The sequence below is a fragment of the Clinocottus analis genome, unplaced genomic scaffold (assembly GCF_023055335.1).
Source record: "Clinocottus analis isolate CAN_PGR_092001 unplaced genomic scaffold, fCliAna1.0.p SCAF_20, whole genome shotgun sequence".
Taxonomy (NCBI): domain Eukaryota; kingdom Metazoa; phylum Chordata; class Actinopteri; order Perciformes; family Cottidae; genus Clinocottus; species Clinocottus analis.
Window position 1 is genome coordinate 6,141,292 of NW_027175932.1, and position 14,665 is coordinate 6,155,956.

The following is a 14,665-nucleotide window of genomic DNA, read 5'->3' on the forward strand; positions in this document are numbered from 1 at the left end:
AGTTATAGTCGGCATTATCAGTCCCTGTTAAAGCACCGGTTACCATTTTGAGCGTAATGAATGCCGTTCGCCTGCTGTGATGACAAAGATGCTGGGTGACTAATGGTACAGATAGGGGGGATAAGATAATTATAATGTTAGCAAGGGAAAAGTATATTATGATCACGGGTGAAGGTGTTATGACATATACTGTAAATAGCGAAATGTAGGTGTATGCGTGTAGAATTGTCTGTGTGTGTGTACATGTGAAAAGAGGCATTAGTGGGGTGGTTAGTCCTTTGTACAATAGTTTGGATCAGCAGTTTCTGGTGCATTCTATGATAGTGTGTGTGTGTGTGTGTGTGTGTGTGTGTGTGTGTGTGTGTGTGTGTGTGTGTGTGTGTGTGTGTGCGTGTGTGTGTGTGTGTGTGTGTGTGTGTGTGAGAGATGCTAATGACTTCATTATCACAAAAGATATCAGCATGATGAAAGTAAAATTGCAATCTGAAATCCATACACTTTGTTATCCAAAGAGACCAACACTACTGCTTTGTTGATGTGTTTATCTCTGTAGTTCTGCTAATGTATGCAATTTAATACAGAGCAAACCATCTCAACACATTTTTTCCCCCATTAGACAACCTCTTCAAAAAACAAATAGTCGATCTTACTAAATTCTAGGCCACATACCGCTGCTGGATCCAGGTGTGCTGAACTGTGATGAATCCAAAAGCTTGCGTGGGGTGGACAGGCTGCTAACGTCCAACACAGGAATTGGAGATGCGTCTTTGGCCGAGGAGCTGCGAAGAGAAAAACAATGCAGCAATCCAGAGATTATCAAGATCAAAAAAGTCACGTTACTTAATAATTTTGTTTTCCGCCTCAGATAAAACATGATTTCATGACTATATGAGAGGAATAGGCAAAAATTAACTCCAAACATCTGGAGTAATAGCTTCTTTCATACATGTATAAAAGTTTAGTATGCGCTAACAGAAATGCACCGACTAACCTGGCCTTTTCTAACAAAAACAATCTAATGTTATAACAAATAAGCCTTGCATCTATGGGTGGAATTGGTGCTGCTTTCCAATGAGCCATTTATCAAGCCTTAAACCGGAGGTGGGAGCAATCCAGGTCCTTTAAGTTGGGCTGTATAAACACAAGGTATCTACTAAGTGAGTGGGGTGTATGGAGGCTGGCTTGTTGTTAGAGGTAACCCAATACAGGAAGGCCAGGACCTGTCACTGGCTGACCTTAAGTAATAAATCATTGTACTTCACCAAACCACCACCACCAACACCATAATTACTGCACCTCACACACAGACACACATGTAAAAGTGCAAACAACACTCTAAGCACCACAACTGCATCAACAGTGTGATCGAAGTCATTGTGCCAAATTATCCCTAATATGTCATACGGCTGCAACTAAGAAGCTGGCTCTCGGGTCACAGACGCATGGCTTGTTATTCTCCCGGTGGCTGCATTTAACTCTGTGTTGTATTCTCTCATCTTATTCATAAACTGCTCGTAATAATAAATATTGTTATATTATATATGTGTACACATATCATGTCTCAGTGTATATCTCACAATTTGAATCAGTGATGTTATTCTCTTTACAATAAATTATATGTTTTTCATCTGTCTCTTTGAAACTTCCCAGCATGAAGAACAATCATAAGACAACAAACAACTAGAACAACAAGTTACACACGGTCTAATTGTTTTTGTCAGTAATTGGCTTGTTTTTCATACAGTAAATAATTGGCAAGTTGTCCCAGCAATGGACAAACTGATAATGATTTCACAACCATGCAGTCAAAACTTTTCAAAGAAAGCGCTTTGAAGGCTACATTTCGCGTCGATAGATAATAGGCAAACAAGAAAAGCTTTTAGTACCCCAGACTAAACAAACTGGCTCGCCCTGTCTCATTCAACATTGCACACTGTTCCATAGACTAGTATATTAGTGATAACATATCTGGGGGGCGATTTCGAATAACACTAAGAAAAATTAAACAAAACTTATTATAATGTTTGTACAGTTATGGCAATTCTTACAGGGATAGTAACCCAATATAATATGTTGAAATGAATTCTCTAATCTGTACTGTATCTTAAAGTTATACCATGTTCATAAGTCATACTACAGTGCTCAAGACTGTCTGTCTTTGAATAGTGAAGGAAGCAATAATATACCATGTATCCCATGTATTTTATGCATGCACAATCAAGTCAATGGCCATGCATCCTCGACACAGAGTGAGGTACTCTTTTCATATTTGTATTCATGTGAAGACATCTGGACCCCCAAAGGGGTGACCATATAATAAAAGACATTTAAGAAACTGCCCTTTACCCCGGCAGACGAGCAGCATTTTTGTCCTTGTTCTTATGTCCTAGACGACTTGTGGACTTGATGTAGAGGTGTCGGTGCAGCTCATCAATGAGTACGAGGTGGATGTTGAGCTTCTTGCTGTGTAGCTCCAGACGCAGATCTCCAAGCCCTTCCACCTGCAGCAGGGGGCCTTCCAAGGACTCCACGGCTGACACCTGCATATATGACAACATAACAGCCAATCACAGGTTATCCCTTGCTGTACATTTCCACTTATATAGCGTCTGATCTTTTGAAGATTTTATCCTGTTATTTGTCTTTACTGAATGTTTACACAGTAGAAAGATGTAGGACAATTATGTTGAGGAAAAAAACACAGAGGATCTCTACGCCGCAATATTGAATAATTACCCAACAATAACTGCGTATGGGCCGTACCGAGACAATAAATTGAATTCATCATCACACTAAACTGTAGTTACTGTTTCTAAAAAAAGAAATAATAATCTGCCCGAATCTAATATGGTTTCTAATGGAAACATGATTGTAATAATCAAATTTGCCAGTCAGACCAACTTCAGATCCTTCCATTTTAAACTGCACCTACTACGTCTGATCTAATGTAAATTAAGAAACCCTGTGGTAAGTCATTGTTCAGTCAAGTCCCTGATTAAGTTAGCCGGTCTTCAAGGTTCTTCAACTTGTGTACGAAGTTATCTTTTTGTTTCCAACTGAAAGAAAGTCTGCAATGGTGAAGCCTCACTCCAGTCCACACAATGAGATGAACAACCACAATGGCACTCTTTACAAGTGTTGTTAATGGATTAAATAAACTATTAATAATTTGTCTTATTTTGACTATCGAATCTACTAATATGCACAAGCTTTGAAAAATATATATCATTCCAAAAACTGATTCCTCCTGCCCTCCCAGTCCTGAGTCACTCACTCTCCCTCACTGCTTCCCTTTTACCTCAGTTTTCATTAGCAGGAGCATCAGCAGTTGTGTTTTGTTTGCAACTAATAAATAATGCTATTAAATAAAATGTGCTTGTCTGCAAGTGTGTATTTATGCGTATGCATGTGCATTACTGTGTGTATTTCCAGGACACTAATAGCCAGATGATAGCGCTGTGAAGAATATTTGCATGGCCAGTGCAGGACAGAAGGGTGGGGTTGGGGGGGGCTGGGCCGAGTGCATGGGTCAAGTGTGTGTTGATGCAAATGAGAGGCACATTAGTGACGAGATGAGCTAATGCGCTGCGCGATCAGCACCCTTTGGTTTAATAGAATAACGTGGCATGCCCGCAAGGCTTTGCCTGTCCTGTGTGCGTGTACATATACACCTCCCAGATGCGTCTGTGTATGATTGTATAACTGTAAATCATTTAACACTTAAGTGTCTGTATGTGTTGAGGAGGGGGGGGGGGGGTATCTCATTACCAGTGGGCTGGGAAGACAGAGGCTGCTTAACATCATTAGGGGCCGGGCCTGTCAGCATAATGAGGGATAGGAAGCCTCTTGTGAATTTCAGACATTGTAAGAGGGATAGGATGTGGAGGAGAGTATGACAGGTTATCACTAGCTCTGAGCTCCGAGGTGGGGAGAAGGTATGTGTGCGCACCTGGGTTTTGTGACACGACAGGAAAAAGGAAATGAGAGGACACAGAAGAGGAGAGAAGAGGACGGTTTCTGGAACCAAAGCCAGTCTCGTTTTAACCAAACCCGTGGGGTCTAAGACTGCCATTCAATAGCAGACAGAGAGCATAGTTGGAATTCTAATTGTCAACCCTTAGAGAGAGACACACACGCACACGCACACACACACACCCACACCCACACACACACACACACACACACACACACACACACACACACACGGTGAGCGAGAGACAGTGAATGAGAGATAGAGAGGCGAGGACATGTATTTCTGGCTAGTCTATACTCTTGCCACACCACACAGCAAATATAATAACAAAGATATATACTGCATGAGTCAGCAAGCACAAACCTTTTACAACTTTTTGTAAAAGAAACAATAAAAGAGGGGTAGAAATAGATTATAGGGAGAGACGCAGCAACAGAAGGCACAAGTGAAAACCAGGGAGTCGTTAATCTGACAGATGAGTGCAGTAATGAGTGACAGCATGATGGGAATAAACACTTCAGGGACTCTCAGAGAAGTGACACAGGCAGTATGATGTTACAGTGGAGCGACACGAAGGGAGTGTGTCAAGGCAGTTTCCAATATATCAGGGAAAAATGCAGAGGACACATTTTATATATATATATATATATATATATATATATATATATATATATATATATATATATATATATATATATATATATAATTCCTGTATGTATTGTAATTCTGTTAAGTTGTTCATTCTGCATACATGACATCTATTCTACTTCTGTCCATCCGTCCATCCTTTGCTTTTTTTCCATTGGAAAACAGTTGGCAACACTGGACTCATTTGTTGTATGTTGCGTTCTTGCTAGTTTGTCCAATGTTGCCTATCCAGGCATTAAGTGTGTCTTTTTTAAAGTGGACTTTCCAAAAATCATTTATTCATGAACTGCATGAATATGTTACCAAAGCAAAAGGTAGAATGAATGCATCCAACAGCATTCTGATATGCAGAGGCATATAAAATCTCCTTTTGAAGTAGGCTTTTTATATACCAATGAAAGCGCACTATCCTGATCAAATAAAGCGTATTTGAAGTGCGCAAGAAAGAGGCGAAGTGTCCAACTGACTTTGAACTTTCCACAACCTTTTTTAAGACATGCTGTACTGACTGAGCACAGGTTGAATGCAGTTCCACTTATTTCCACCCCCACACGGGAGATTCTTCATGGTCTTTTGGGCATATCATCATCCCTCTTTATTTTCTCCTCTTCTGAACCCCATCTCGGCAAACTAATTATTACCAAAGTCTAAAAGGAAGATGTGTGGGTGTGACAGAGAAGGGAGAGAGGAAGAGGAAATGAAGGAAAGGAGCAGAGGGATCACAGAGCCTGGTCGTTTAGTCCTCAATACCATCCTTTCGGCTCCCCTGCCAAGCATAGAGGAAAACACACATCAAAAGAGCACACACAAACATACACACCTGCAGCGCCTTCGCTGCACTTAGATGCTGTTCTATTGAAGTCAAAGAGTTGCACCTACCGGACCGTTAAAGCTGGAAAATGATTCTTTAGAGGGATAAGAGGTGCTAAGAAATCAATCTTAGCATTAACACTTCATAGACAGTGGTGTTTATGTATGTGTACTGCGCGCACCATGGGTCTCAGAAGCTGTCTCGGTTTTACCCCGTATGCATTTACATAAAGTATGTCAATACATTTTCACACTTGGACTTTCACTTCAAATACAAGACAACAACTTGTGTTCTTTTTCCGTCCTTCTGCCTCTCTACATAACTGAAAATCTGGAGAGTTTCACACATACAAAGAGGCACCACCACGTCTCCGGCCATTAGTCTACTCACCAGCATGTCTGTGCCATGAAGGTAGTGCTTGCTTGCCATATAGGCCTCCAGCCGTTGAGGCACTTGCTTGATGCTTTCGATTTCATCCAGCAGCTGGAGGACGTGCTTGTGCTCGATGCCCTCTATCCACAGCTTCCTTAGCTCATCCCTTTTGCAGTGGAGCAGCATCTTACAAGACAGAAGGTTCTCCTTCACCTGAAGGAAAGAGTGAGTTCAAATCAAGAAAGTAGGAAACACTATTATACCACTAGGCCAATGTTATGTGCAGCAGTACCAATGCACAAAAGAAAAGGGAATGAATAAAAATACATGTTTAAATGAACGCTGAATGATTAGAAAAATACAAAGTCACACCTTACTTCTAAGTGCTCAGCTATAAATGTGTACTTATTAAAGCTTCAATGAAAAAAATATATTTATGTTATATAGGTTACTTCAAGAGTAGCTTCATGGTAAAGCTTGATCTATTGTTTAAATAAAGTGGAATTTATGTGTGTGTCTATCATTTTAAGTTGTGAGCAAGGTCAACAATCTGAAATGTTGAATCTCAATGAACTCGCAGTGAAAACAGAGCAGAACTACTGAAGGCCAGAGCTATTAAGAAAGATCCATGACCACCATGCGTCCTTAACCTTCGCTCTTTTTTTCCTACAATAAACTGGAATTTCTGAGCAAATTTTGTCAAAGAAACTGGATTTCCAGTGACACAAAATAAGGAGTAAGGGTAATACAGGCAACACCGATAAAATCAACTTAAATACCCCTAAGATAAATGAATATTAATCATTTTAAAGTGATCATCTCCTTTGAAACATTTGATTTTCTGGCGTGCATGAAGACTTGTTTTGTGGGGAGGGGTATTTTTGGCCTCGCACACCTACACAGGTGTTTCCACTTCTGGATGATTAGCTTTGCTGATTTGAGGTTGGGCGGAGGTACAGATGCAGCCACCTAGAAATCCCCCTCCTTCCATGATGGGGAGTTTGCAGTGTTTAAAGCAGATGGAAGGAAAGTGGAACAAACACACATGAGCAAATTGAACCTTTTTGTGACATCCTGAATTGTTAAGAGTACCAAAACTGAATTTTTGGAACTATTTTGCCAAATCTGTATTGGCTCACTCATGGAGGGGACGTTAAAGGTTAACCTTGACATTTTCAATGTTTTTTTTTCTTTAACCAGTGTAATAGAGAAAATTATGTCCAGAGGCTCGGGATTCTGACTTCGACTGCCAATTTCGAAGTAGGCAGCTTCCTTCTTGGGTGAAAAGGATTTGTGTTAATTAAGTCTGTCTTTTAGTCTTAGAGTTTAAAAAAAATCCTACAAATTGATCTAATAAAGCCTTCATGTATGAAGAGACAAATTAAAATAAATGCAAATAGTCTTGTTTTGTTTTTAATTACACAGCTTGGAGTCACTGCTCTGAAATCCATCATAAACAAAGTACACACGAATACGAGTAATGGCTTTCTCCAACCCTACAGCGTCCATTTGTGTACGTAAGTGTCTTACCTGTTTGATCTTGTTGCGGGAGCTGGTGATGCGCTCGGTGATGCTCTGGTAGGTCCTGATGGCAGTGGTAAGTTCAGCATAGTGCTGAACAATCAGCTCATCTAAGTCCCTGTCGCATGTTTCAAAAGCTTCTTCCAGACGACCCTTCTCTGTCTCCCTGTCCTGCACATCGTCACTGCTGGACAAAGTCCTGCATTGGAGAAGAGGGAACAGTAACGGTAGATTCAAGTCAATAGCTAAATCCACATCATGGAGGCATCAACGTTGGAGTGGAGAGCAGAGACCCTCTGGAAATGGCAATTACAAGCTGGGTTTTAGCAAAGTGGGAGCTTACATAAAGCACTTGAAGGCAGCATAAGGTGGAGAAAAAAAAATGTGTGCACACACTACAGTATCAGCCAGCATGGCAACATGAACAGGTACATTCACGGAATGTAATTTGCTGCTAAAATGTCAGGTCACCTGCCACCATGGCAGAAAGGTTTCCCTTATATGAAGAGATATTATTTTTAAAAAGCATTTTCAAAGTTCAAAATAGTCAAGGATAAAGGTTGCATGATATATTACGGATTTCTACTGGCTTGTTGAGAAAAAGAAAATGAGTGGCTGGTAGAAACGTTCAGTGACCTGTCACAGTGGCAGGTGAGGAAGAAATGTCAGACCCTGGGTACATCCATGCTGTAACAAATGAGTCCAACCGCGGCTCAAGTATTGGTTAGTGTTGCCAGATCAGATTGCCAGTTTCCAGCCTAAACAACTGAAAGCCAACCCATTTAAAAAATATATAAAAAATAGTGTAAACTATAACCATTGTTAGGAAGCTCTTAAACTTGTAAAGCCGCTACATGTATCTATCATAAGTATAAAAAGCTTCATAGCATGACAGCCAAAGATAAATGTTAGATAAATAAGGTATCACAACTACTTGTGGTTGTAAATTAAACCATTTCTTGAAATAAATGAATGTTCCACATTGGAACCTTATAAGGCGAAGGATAGTCTTGGCCTCCAAAAAGCCTTTAACTCTCTCCATGTTCATGTTCACGTTGCTCTCTCCAAACGACTTTCACCAGAGGAAGTAAGGTTGAGACAGTTGATGACAGCTGTCAAACCCGTTAGTTGCAGGTCACAGCGAGGTCACAGTATTTGCAGTGATTGTCTCTCAGCTCTATATCTTGTAAAACATTTTTCGTCTAGTTAGTTGTTAAGATTATTATTTAGTCTTTTATATAAGTAGTGCCTTTTGTGACATGAATAAAAGATGAGTTTTAAATGTGCAAGAGTCACGTACTGTGGTCAGTATTTCACTTTATGTACTGCTCCAGGAGAGAATAAAAACTGCTGTGAACACTAACTCACATATACTCCTTAAATTCATAATGCACAGGAAAATAGCAACGCTGTGAACTCTAATTTCTTACATACAACCAGCAATACAGGAAGGATGTTGCTATCGTAGCTTTAGCATACAAGCTAGCTGTCAACCCGTTAGAGAGCAAATACGAGCATATAGTTCAACAACTGTCCGACGTCTTATGAACGCTGCATAGTTTAAACAATGAGTGTGACAAACATTACCTTATGACAGAGATAAGAAGACCAGAGGGGTCTTTGTTTTTGCTAACTGCACTCCTGTATCTCCCTGTTTCAGCTGCCATTTTTTCCAGCTGCGGCACCCAAACAGGAAGAGAGAAGCGCGAGGTGACGCGTTGCGATGCAAGGAACTCTGGGAGTTGTATTTTCACCACGGAAAGTAGTTCTGTCATCAGTGGTGGACGTTTTCTAAATTTTGCTTTCGTCACAGTCACACTTATAAGGCATATCTGCTCTTCTCGGCAGTTTAAGTTTCTTAATCATAAAATATATTTGGAGAAAAATCAACCATTCAAATAATTGCTTTTTAATTATATATTATTTTCAACTGTGTAAGCTTATTTTCATTCCATCAACAGGGATCTCCATTTATGATAAAGATGTTTCATGGCATACTTCCAGTGTGTTGTACACAATGGCATAGTCAGAAACTAATTTTGGTTTCTGTGTAATATAGGTGATGAGGAATAATCTTAACTTAAATAGTGTTTTTGTTTTCAATACAAATATTACAAGAAAAAACTGTTTCTTTGCAACATTTTCATTCCATTTCTCTCAAAACTGATAAAGGAAAGGTTGAGCAGAGACAAAGCAGGGAGACAGTGTGTGTCAGTGAGTTAATAGCCTCCCCATTTAGAACAAATAGTGCTGGATTTGGCAGGGCTCTCCTGTGCTGTATCTCGGACAATCTCTGCTCTACCAATAAGAATGGGAGAGGGCATTGATTCTGGACCAAAGGGGGTCGATTCCCAGCAGCCTGGATCCTGATTGATGCACTGGTGGACTGACGAGATAACATTGTGGGTGATCTTTGTGTCTCTGGTTAAAAAAAAAGAAACAATCGCTGTGTCATGCGGGAGCCACAGTTTTTCTTCTGAAGGCGCCTGGCTTCCCAGGTCCAAGTTTAATTTTGAAGTTCTTATCACCTTTCCCTGCATCCCATGTCCCATCAGTCCAACTAATCTACAGGGCTTCTTTTCTCCAATAACGCTGCACCAAGGTCATTTCTTTCAGCTTGATGTGTGTTTGGACAGTAAGTGATTGCTTTAACTGACTGACCTGTGTGTGGATTAAATACAAGGGCAATAAGGTCTTTGTAGGAAATGCCTTTGTGATCTGTTAAAATAGATCTCAGTGAAAGAGGTGCATCTCAATTGGTTTGTGTCCTTCATCGAAACTGCACTGAAGCATGTGTAGAAGGAAACACTTACAGCACCGTGAATAATAGTTCAGCCACTTCAAATAAAAAAACTAAATGAATTCATCCAAAAAGTGTAAATATATATTGTGACATTATGCAGCAATTTAAAACTGCAGTTGATGAAGTCGAGGAGCTTTATAAACGAAGGTATATGAAGCAGGTTCTTTCTCTCAAATATGGTTCTTATATTCATTTAATTATTCATGTCCTTGGTCTTTGGAATCTATTCTGTTGTAGTCTGTTGGTTTTTATTATGTGATGAGTCACTTGTAAAGTATGAAAATAGCTTTGATAGTTAAACCACAGAAAGATAAAGGAAGTTTGTGAAAAGAGTATTTTCACCTTTCCAAAAACACCTTGTGGAAATGTAGAACAAAATGTTATCCATTGGGGATGAAGCAGATACTTCTTTACTTGTTTCCATGGAAAAGAAAGGCAAACAGCAAAACATCTATTAGGTGCCCTCTGGACATTCCTCATCGTCTTGAATTGAATCAAACAAAACATGTGCCTCATATCTTCAATTTTATGCACCACCTTAAGGACACAGCACCAAACTCATTTTATATTTCTGTTTTCATCCCATTTCTTGAACAGAAGTGCTTGATTTTACAAATATCTTCATTGATATGAGCACTCAATTTTGTCGAGAAGACAGATAAATTAAATTAGATAAGGATTTATGGATTTTTGGATGTCTAATGTGGAATCAACTCAAGCACCATTAGATCGAGGCAAAGTAAGAGTTATTGCCAAAAGCAGTAATAATACATGAAGGTTAAGAGGATAAAGCAAGAAGAAAAAAGTTAATATCCCCACTATCAACTTTTCAGGGACTAACAGACTATCAGTTTCAAGACATCAGTTTTGGAGATGCATGGTTAGATGGGAATGATTTTGTATGGTTATATTCACATTCATCTTCAGAGAGATTTTAGCAACATAGGAGAACAATGTCACGGAACATGTAGGATGCTGCTCAGTATCAAAGTCAGGATTCAATCTTCATAACACTCCAGTTTACAATTCAATCATAAACAACAAGCAAAGCTCTTTTACACTCCTACCACATCTGTGCTATCCAGCACTGAGACTTTTCAGAGAATGCCCTGAGGGCACTATACTGCACGTTGTAATTCTTTATTGCATAATGTGTTAATGATGGACTTGTTGTAGAGATGAGGCAAGCTCCTTGGGGAAATCTGGCCATGAAAATATGACGACATTGAAAACATTTGATTGCCTATTATTTCAGAGAAACGCAGAGAATTAAAAACCAATGTAACCTCAGGATCTGCATATATTTGACTGCATTGTGTGATTCAATGTAAATAGTCTGTCCAAATTGAGTCTGACTCATAGCTCCAGGGCACGGTCCCGGCCTGCAAACCATCTCGTCCGAGCTTTTACCGGCTTTGTTCTCAGCGTCGGTGTAACCACTTCATGTCAGCTGTTGTGAAGTCAATTCTTTTCAGAACAAACAATCACATCCACAGGGATTGATAGCCTCTCATTCACACTAAAGTCCTTTCTACATCGATCCTTTGCTTTCTTTTCCGGCATGCTTATTTGAGGTTTTTGTGTTATGTCTTTTTCTGCACATACAGCACAGTCAGTCATTGTTAAATAGTTTTGTATGAAAATATGTATTTGATAAAAGGTCTTTATTGTGTAAAATATTTGTATGGGATTGATTAAATAATGAAATAACATTACAGCATACAAAACCACAATGAATTCTTGAAATGTGTTTAATTTCATTTATACTTGCACAGCAATGCAAAACAATACAGAACATTCAAGACCACAAAAAAAAAAAAATCATCAGAAAAGAGCATAACAAATAACTGCATGTGATCATTGTCTATATGAAATATTAAGTTTGGAGGATTATTTGTATGAACTGTCATTCGTCTCTCCTCGAGGCATATCAAATCTCCTGATTCAATTGTCCTGCAAGACTGTGTTTTTTAAATGAATAAGCCAAAGAAAACATAAGATGAAAACGTATGAATCTACATCAAGACATTTGAATAAATTCAGACAACAACATGAATATCTTCAATAGCAGAATAAAAACTGTTAATGCATGCTTTGATGCATGCATAAATAAATAAAAAAAACTTAAACCATAAAATAAATGAACATTCATCAAAATAGATGCGAATTAATGTTCTAATCGACTCATCATGTGGGTCATTTAATTTATAGACAACATTTATTAAACTCTGCATGTGTATTGTATGAAAATACAAAACTAAATAATATAATTAAAAGGTGTGAAGTAACTAAGTCATAAATGTAGTGGAGTAGAAGCAGAAAGTAAAGCAGGCTAACTTTAGTTTATGTTCGATGCTCATCACTTATTAAGTCACTTCTGACACAAGTTGAAGAAGAACTTCAGTTTAAGTGGCTCATATTGGTTGATTGTGAGCCAAGAAAAATGATGGGCAATAATAATAATAATAATAATAATAACAACAACAACAATAATAATTATGGACAATTATTTCCCTCTTTTGTAACTCTACTTATATTCTCATTGCATAACTTTTATTTCATTTCAGGCTCTGTCTTTGCTTTTCCTGACAAATTTGGCAATTTACTTTGTCCTTTGTAGATTCAATTTACGTGGCTTCTATTTACTGTAATTCTGCTATTTTTTTTCCAAGCAAGTCTATACATTGGTTAGGCCTGTGTTCAGTCAAAGTATATGTTTGATATCTTTTAGATCACAGCCTTCTTCAGGGAAATAGAACTAACACAGTTAATGTCACAATTTGCCAGTATATCTATGGGAATAACATACTACAAAAGCCATACATCAAATAGTGCATGCACTGAAGCTGTCAACAGTGCAGCTACACTCCCCAGAGCGTCTTTCACGCGCTCACTTTCTTCCGATCAAGAACCAATAAAGACCTCTGATGTATGGACGCCGATGACGCTCCCGTCCAATCAAATCACACGTTCCTCACTTACGTCATGCTACGGAAGTGCGTTTCTTGCCGAAGCAGTTGCGTGTGTCTGTTGTGGGCCCTTGCCAGCTAGCTATACCTGGCGCTAACGCAATTATACTCCACCGAATAAGACAGTGGGTGTCAGTCTTCCACATTACATGTAGATAACTGACACTTTGGTAACCTGCGGTCTGATAATGGGAGCGAACAACAGTACCCGCCGCGTGTCGTTTGAGTCGGACGAGAATGAGAATATATCGGTGGTGAAGGGCATACGGGTAAGGGACAGTATATTAACGGGGTTATTGTTGAGTTAACAGGTGCGTCGTGACCGCCGTAAACCGATATAAGGTTGTATTAGTCTGTATCGTAAAAGCTAAAAGAACAATAGTACCAAATGCCCTGTATTAAAGCAGCTATGCTAAGTTAACTATTGCAAGCAGACTCCAGACAGCATGACTTTCACTCACTCTGAAAGCTAGGTTCACGTAAAGGATTGCATTATGTCACAATGCATATTAAATAGCCGCTGCAAAGGCCAGTACAGTTAACTTTCCAATGTCCTTGTGGAGATGTTGACATTGACGTCACTGGCCTCGTGCGCTGCTGTCTGTCACTCGATGCATGAATGAAAGTGACTTTAAACCTTGACGGGCTGCTTCATCCTTGAATAAAAGTAATGTTACTTTTTTTGGGACTTCTGCTTTTAGAGGTGCATGCGTGTTCATGGAGTGACTCTCATCAGGTGGGAGCTGTGACGAGTTCCTCTGTGCCGCTGTCAGCCGGCTAGATTGAAAGGCTTTAGTCGATCAGATAAGACTTTAGTTGGCACGACTGTCTATTATTACTCAGTAGGCCAAGTGCAGCTAATGTTATCTTTCAATGAGGTGTAATCGTGCTCATGCCAATGCTGGGATGTTTGCATCAACAGATTAATTGTCTTCTAATGTAAAGTTTATCCACAGAACCAATTTTGAGCATATGCGTCTTTGTTTTCTTAATGCATGTTAGATGATATTTGTATAAATATATACAAATAGCATTTTAGCTTATAAGTTTTAATCTAAAATGCTGGCTGGCTTGGCTCTTACCAAAGTTACTTAAACAAATGTCTTACCAGTACATCTAAAGCTTTCTTACTAACATGTGTCCCATAGGGTTAGTCTAAACACATGTCAAAGTGACAGAAGTTAAGGGCTTGAAGTATTTCTGTGTGAGATATGACAACTAAATTATGTTAAACTATTTCATTAAAATACACCTCGTGCCTCCTCTGAAACTTTTCTTCCACTTTGCTTTGCAGCTTTCTGAGAATGTCATCAACCGCATGAGGGAACCTGACGTTCCTCCCAAACTCCAACATGCTCCCTCTCCGCCACCTTCCATGGCACCGACCCTCACTCCTCCTGTCCTGCGACCAATCCCTCCCCTCTTTGATCCGATCATCTCCCTGCCTCCTCTCCCTCCTCTTATAGAACCTGTTGCACCTCCAGCTCCTCCTCCACCAGCTCCATCTGCCACAGAGACTGTGGCTGCACCTCCACCACCTCCTCCTCACCCTCTTAAGGAACAGGTAG

The 14,665-nt window shown here is 39.5% G+C and overlaps 2 protein-coding genes across 2 annotated transcripts in view; one reads left to right on the forward strand and one right to left on the reverse strand.

The window, feature by feature from the left end:
• Positions 1-9,010, reverse strand: part of exoc4 (exocyst complex component 4) — a 102,453-nt gene extending 93,443 nt beyond the window's left edge. The window contains exons 1-5 of the mRNA XM_068586867.1: positions 8,913-9,010; positions 7,335-7,524; positions 5,823-6,017; positions 2,347-2,540; positions 670-779 (exon numbers count right to left, since the gene is read on the reverse strand). Coding sequence (XP_068442968.1) covers positions 670-779; positions 2,347-2,540; positions 5,823-6,017; positions 7,335-7,524; positions 8,913-8,992 — 769 coding nt within the window. The 5' untranslated portion in view covers positions 8,993-9,010. The remainder of the gene's footprint in view (positions 1-669; positions 780-2,346; positions 2,541-5,822; positions 6,018-7,334; positions 7,525-8,912) is intronic.
• A 4,121-nt stretch (positions 9,011-13,131) lies between these two features.
• Positions 13,132-14,665, forward strand: part of chchd3a (coiled-coil-helix-coiled-coil-helix domain containing 3a) — a 62,387-nt gene continuing 60,853 nt past the window's right edge. Inside the window, exons 1-2 of the mRNA XM_068586536.1 lie at positions 13,132-13,366; positions 14,392-14,661. Coding sequence (XP_068442637.1) covers positions 13,286-13,366; positions 14,392-14,661 — 351 coding nt within the window. The 5' untranslated portion in view covers positions 13,132-13,285. The remainder of the gene's footprint in view (positions 13,367-14,391; positions 14,662-14,665) is intronic.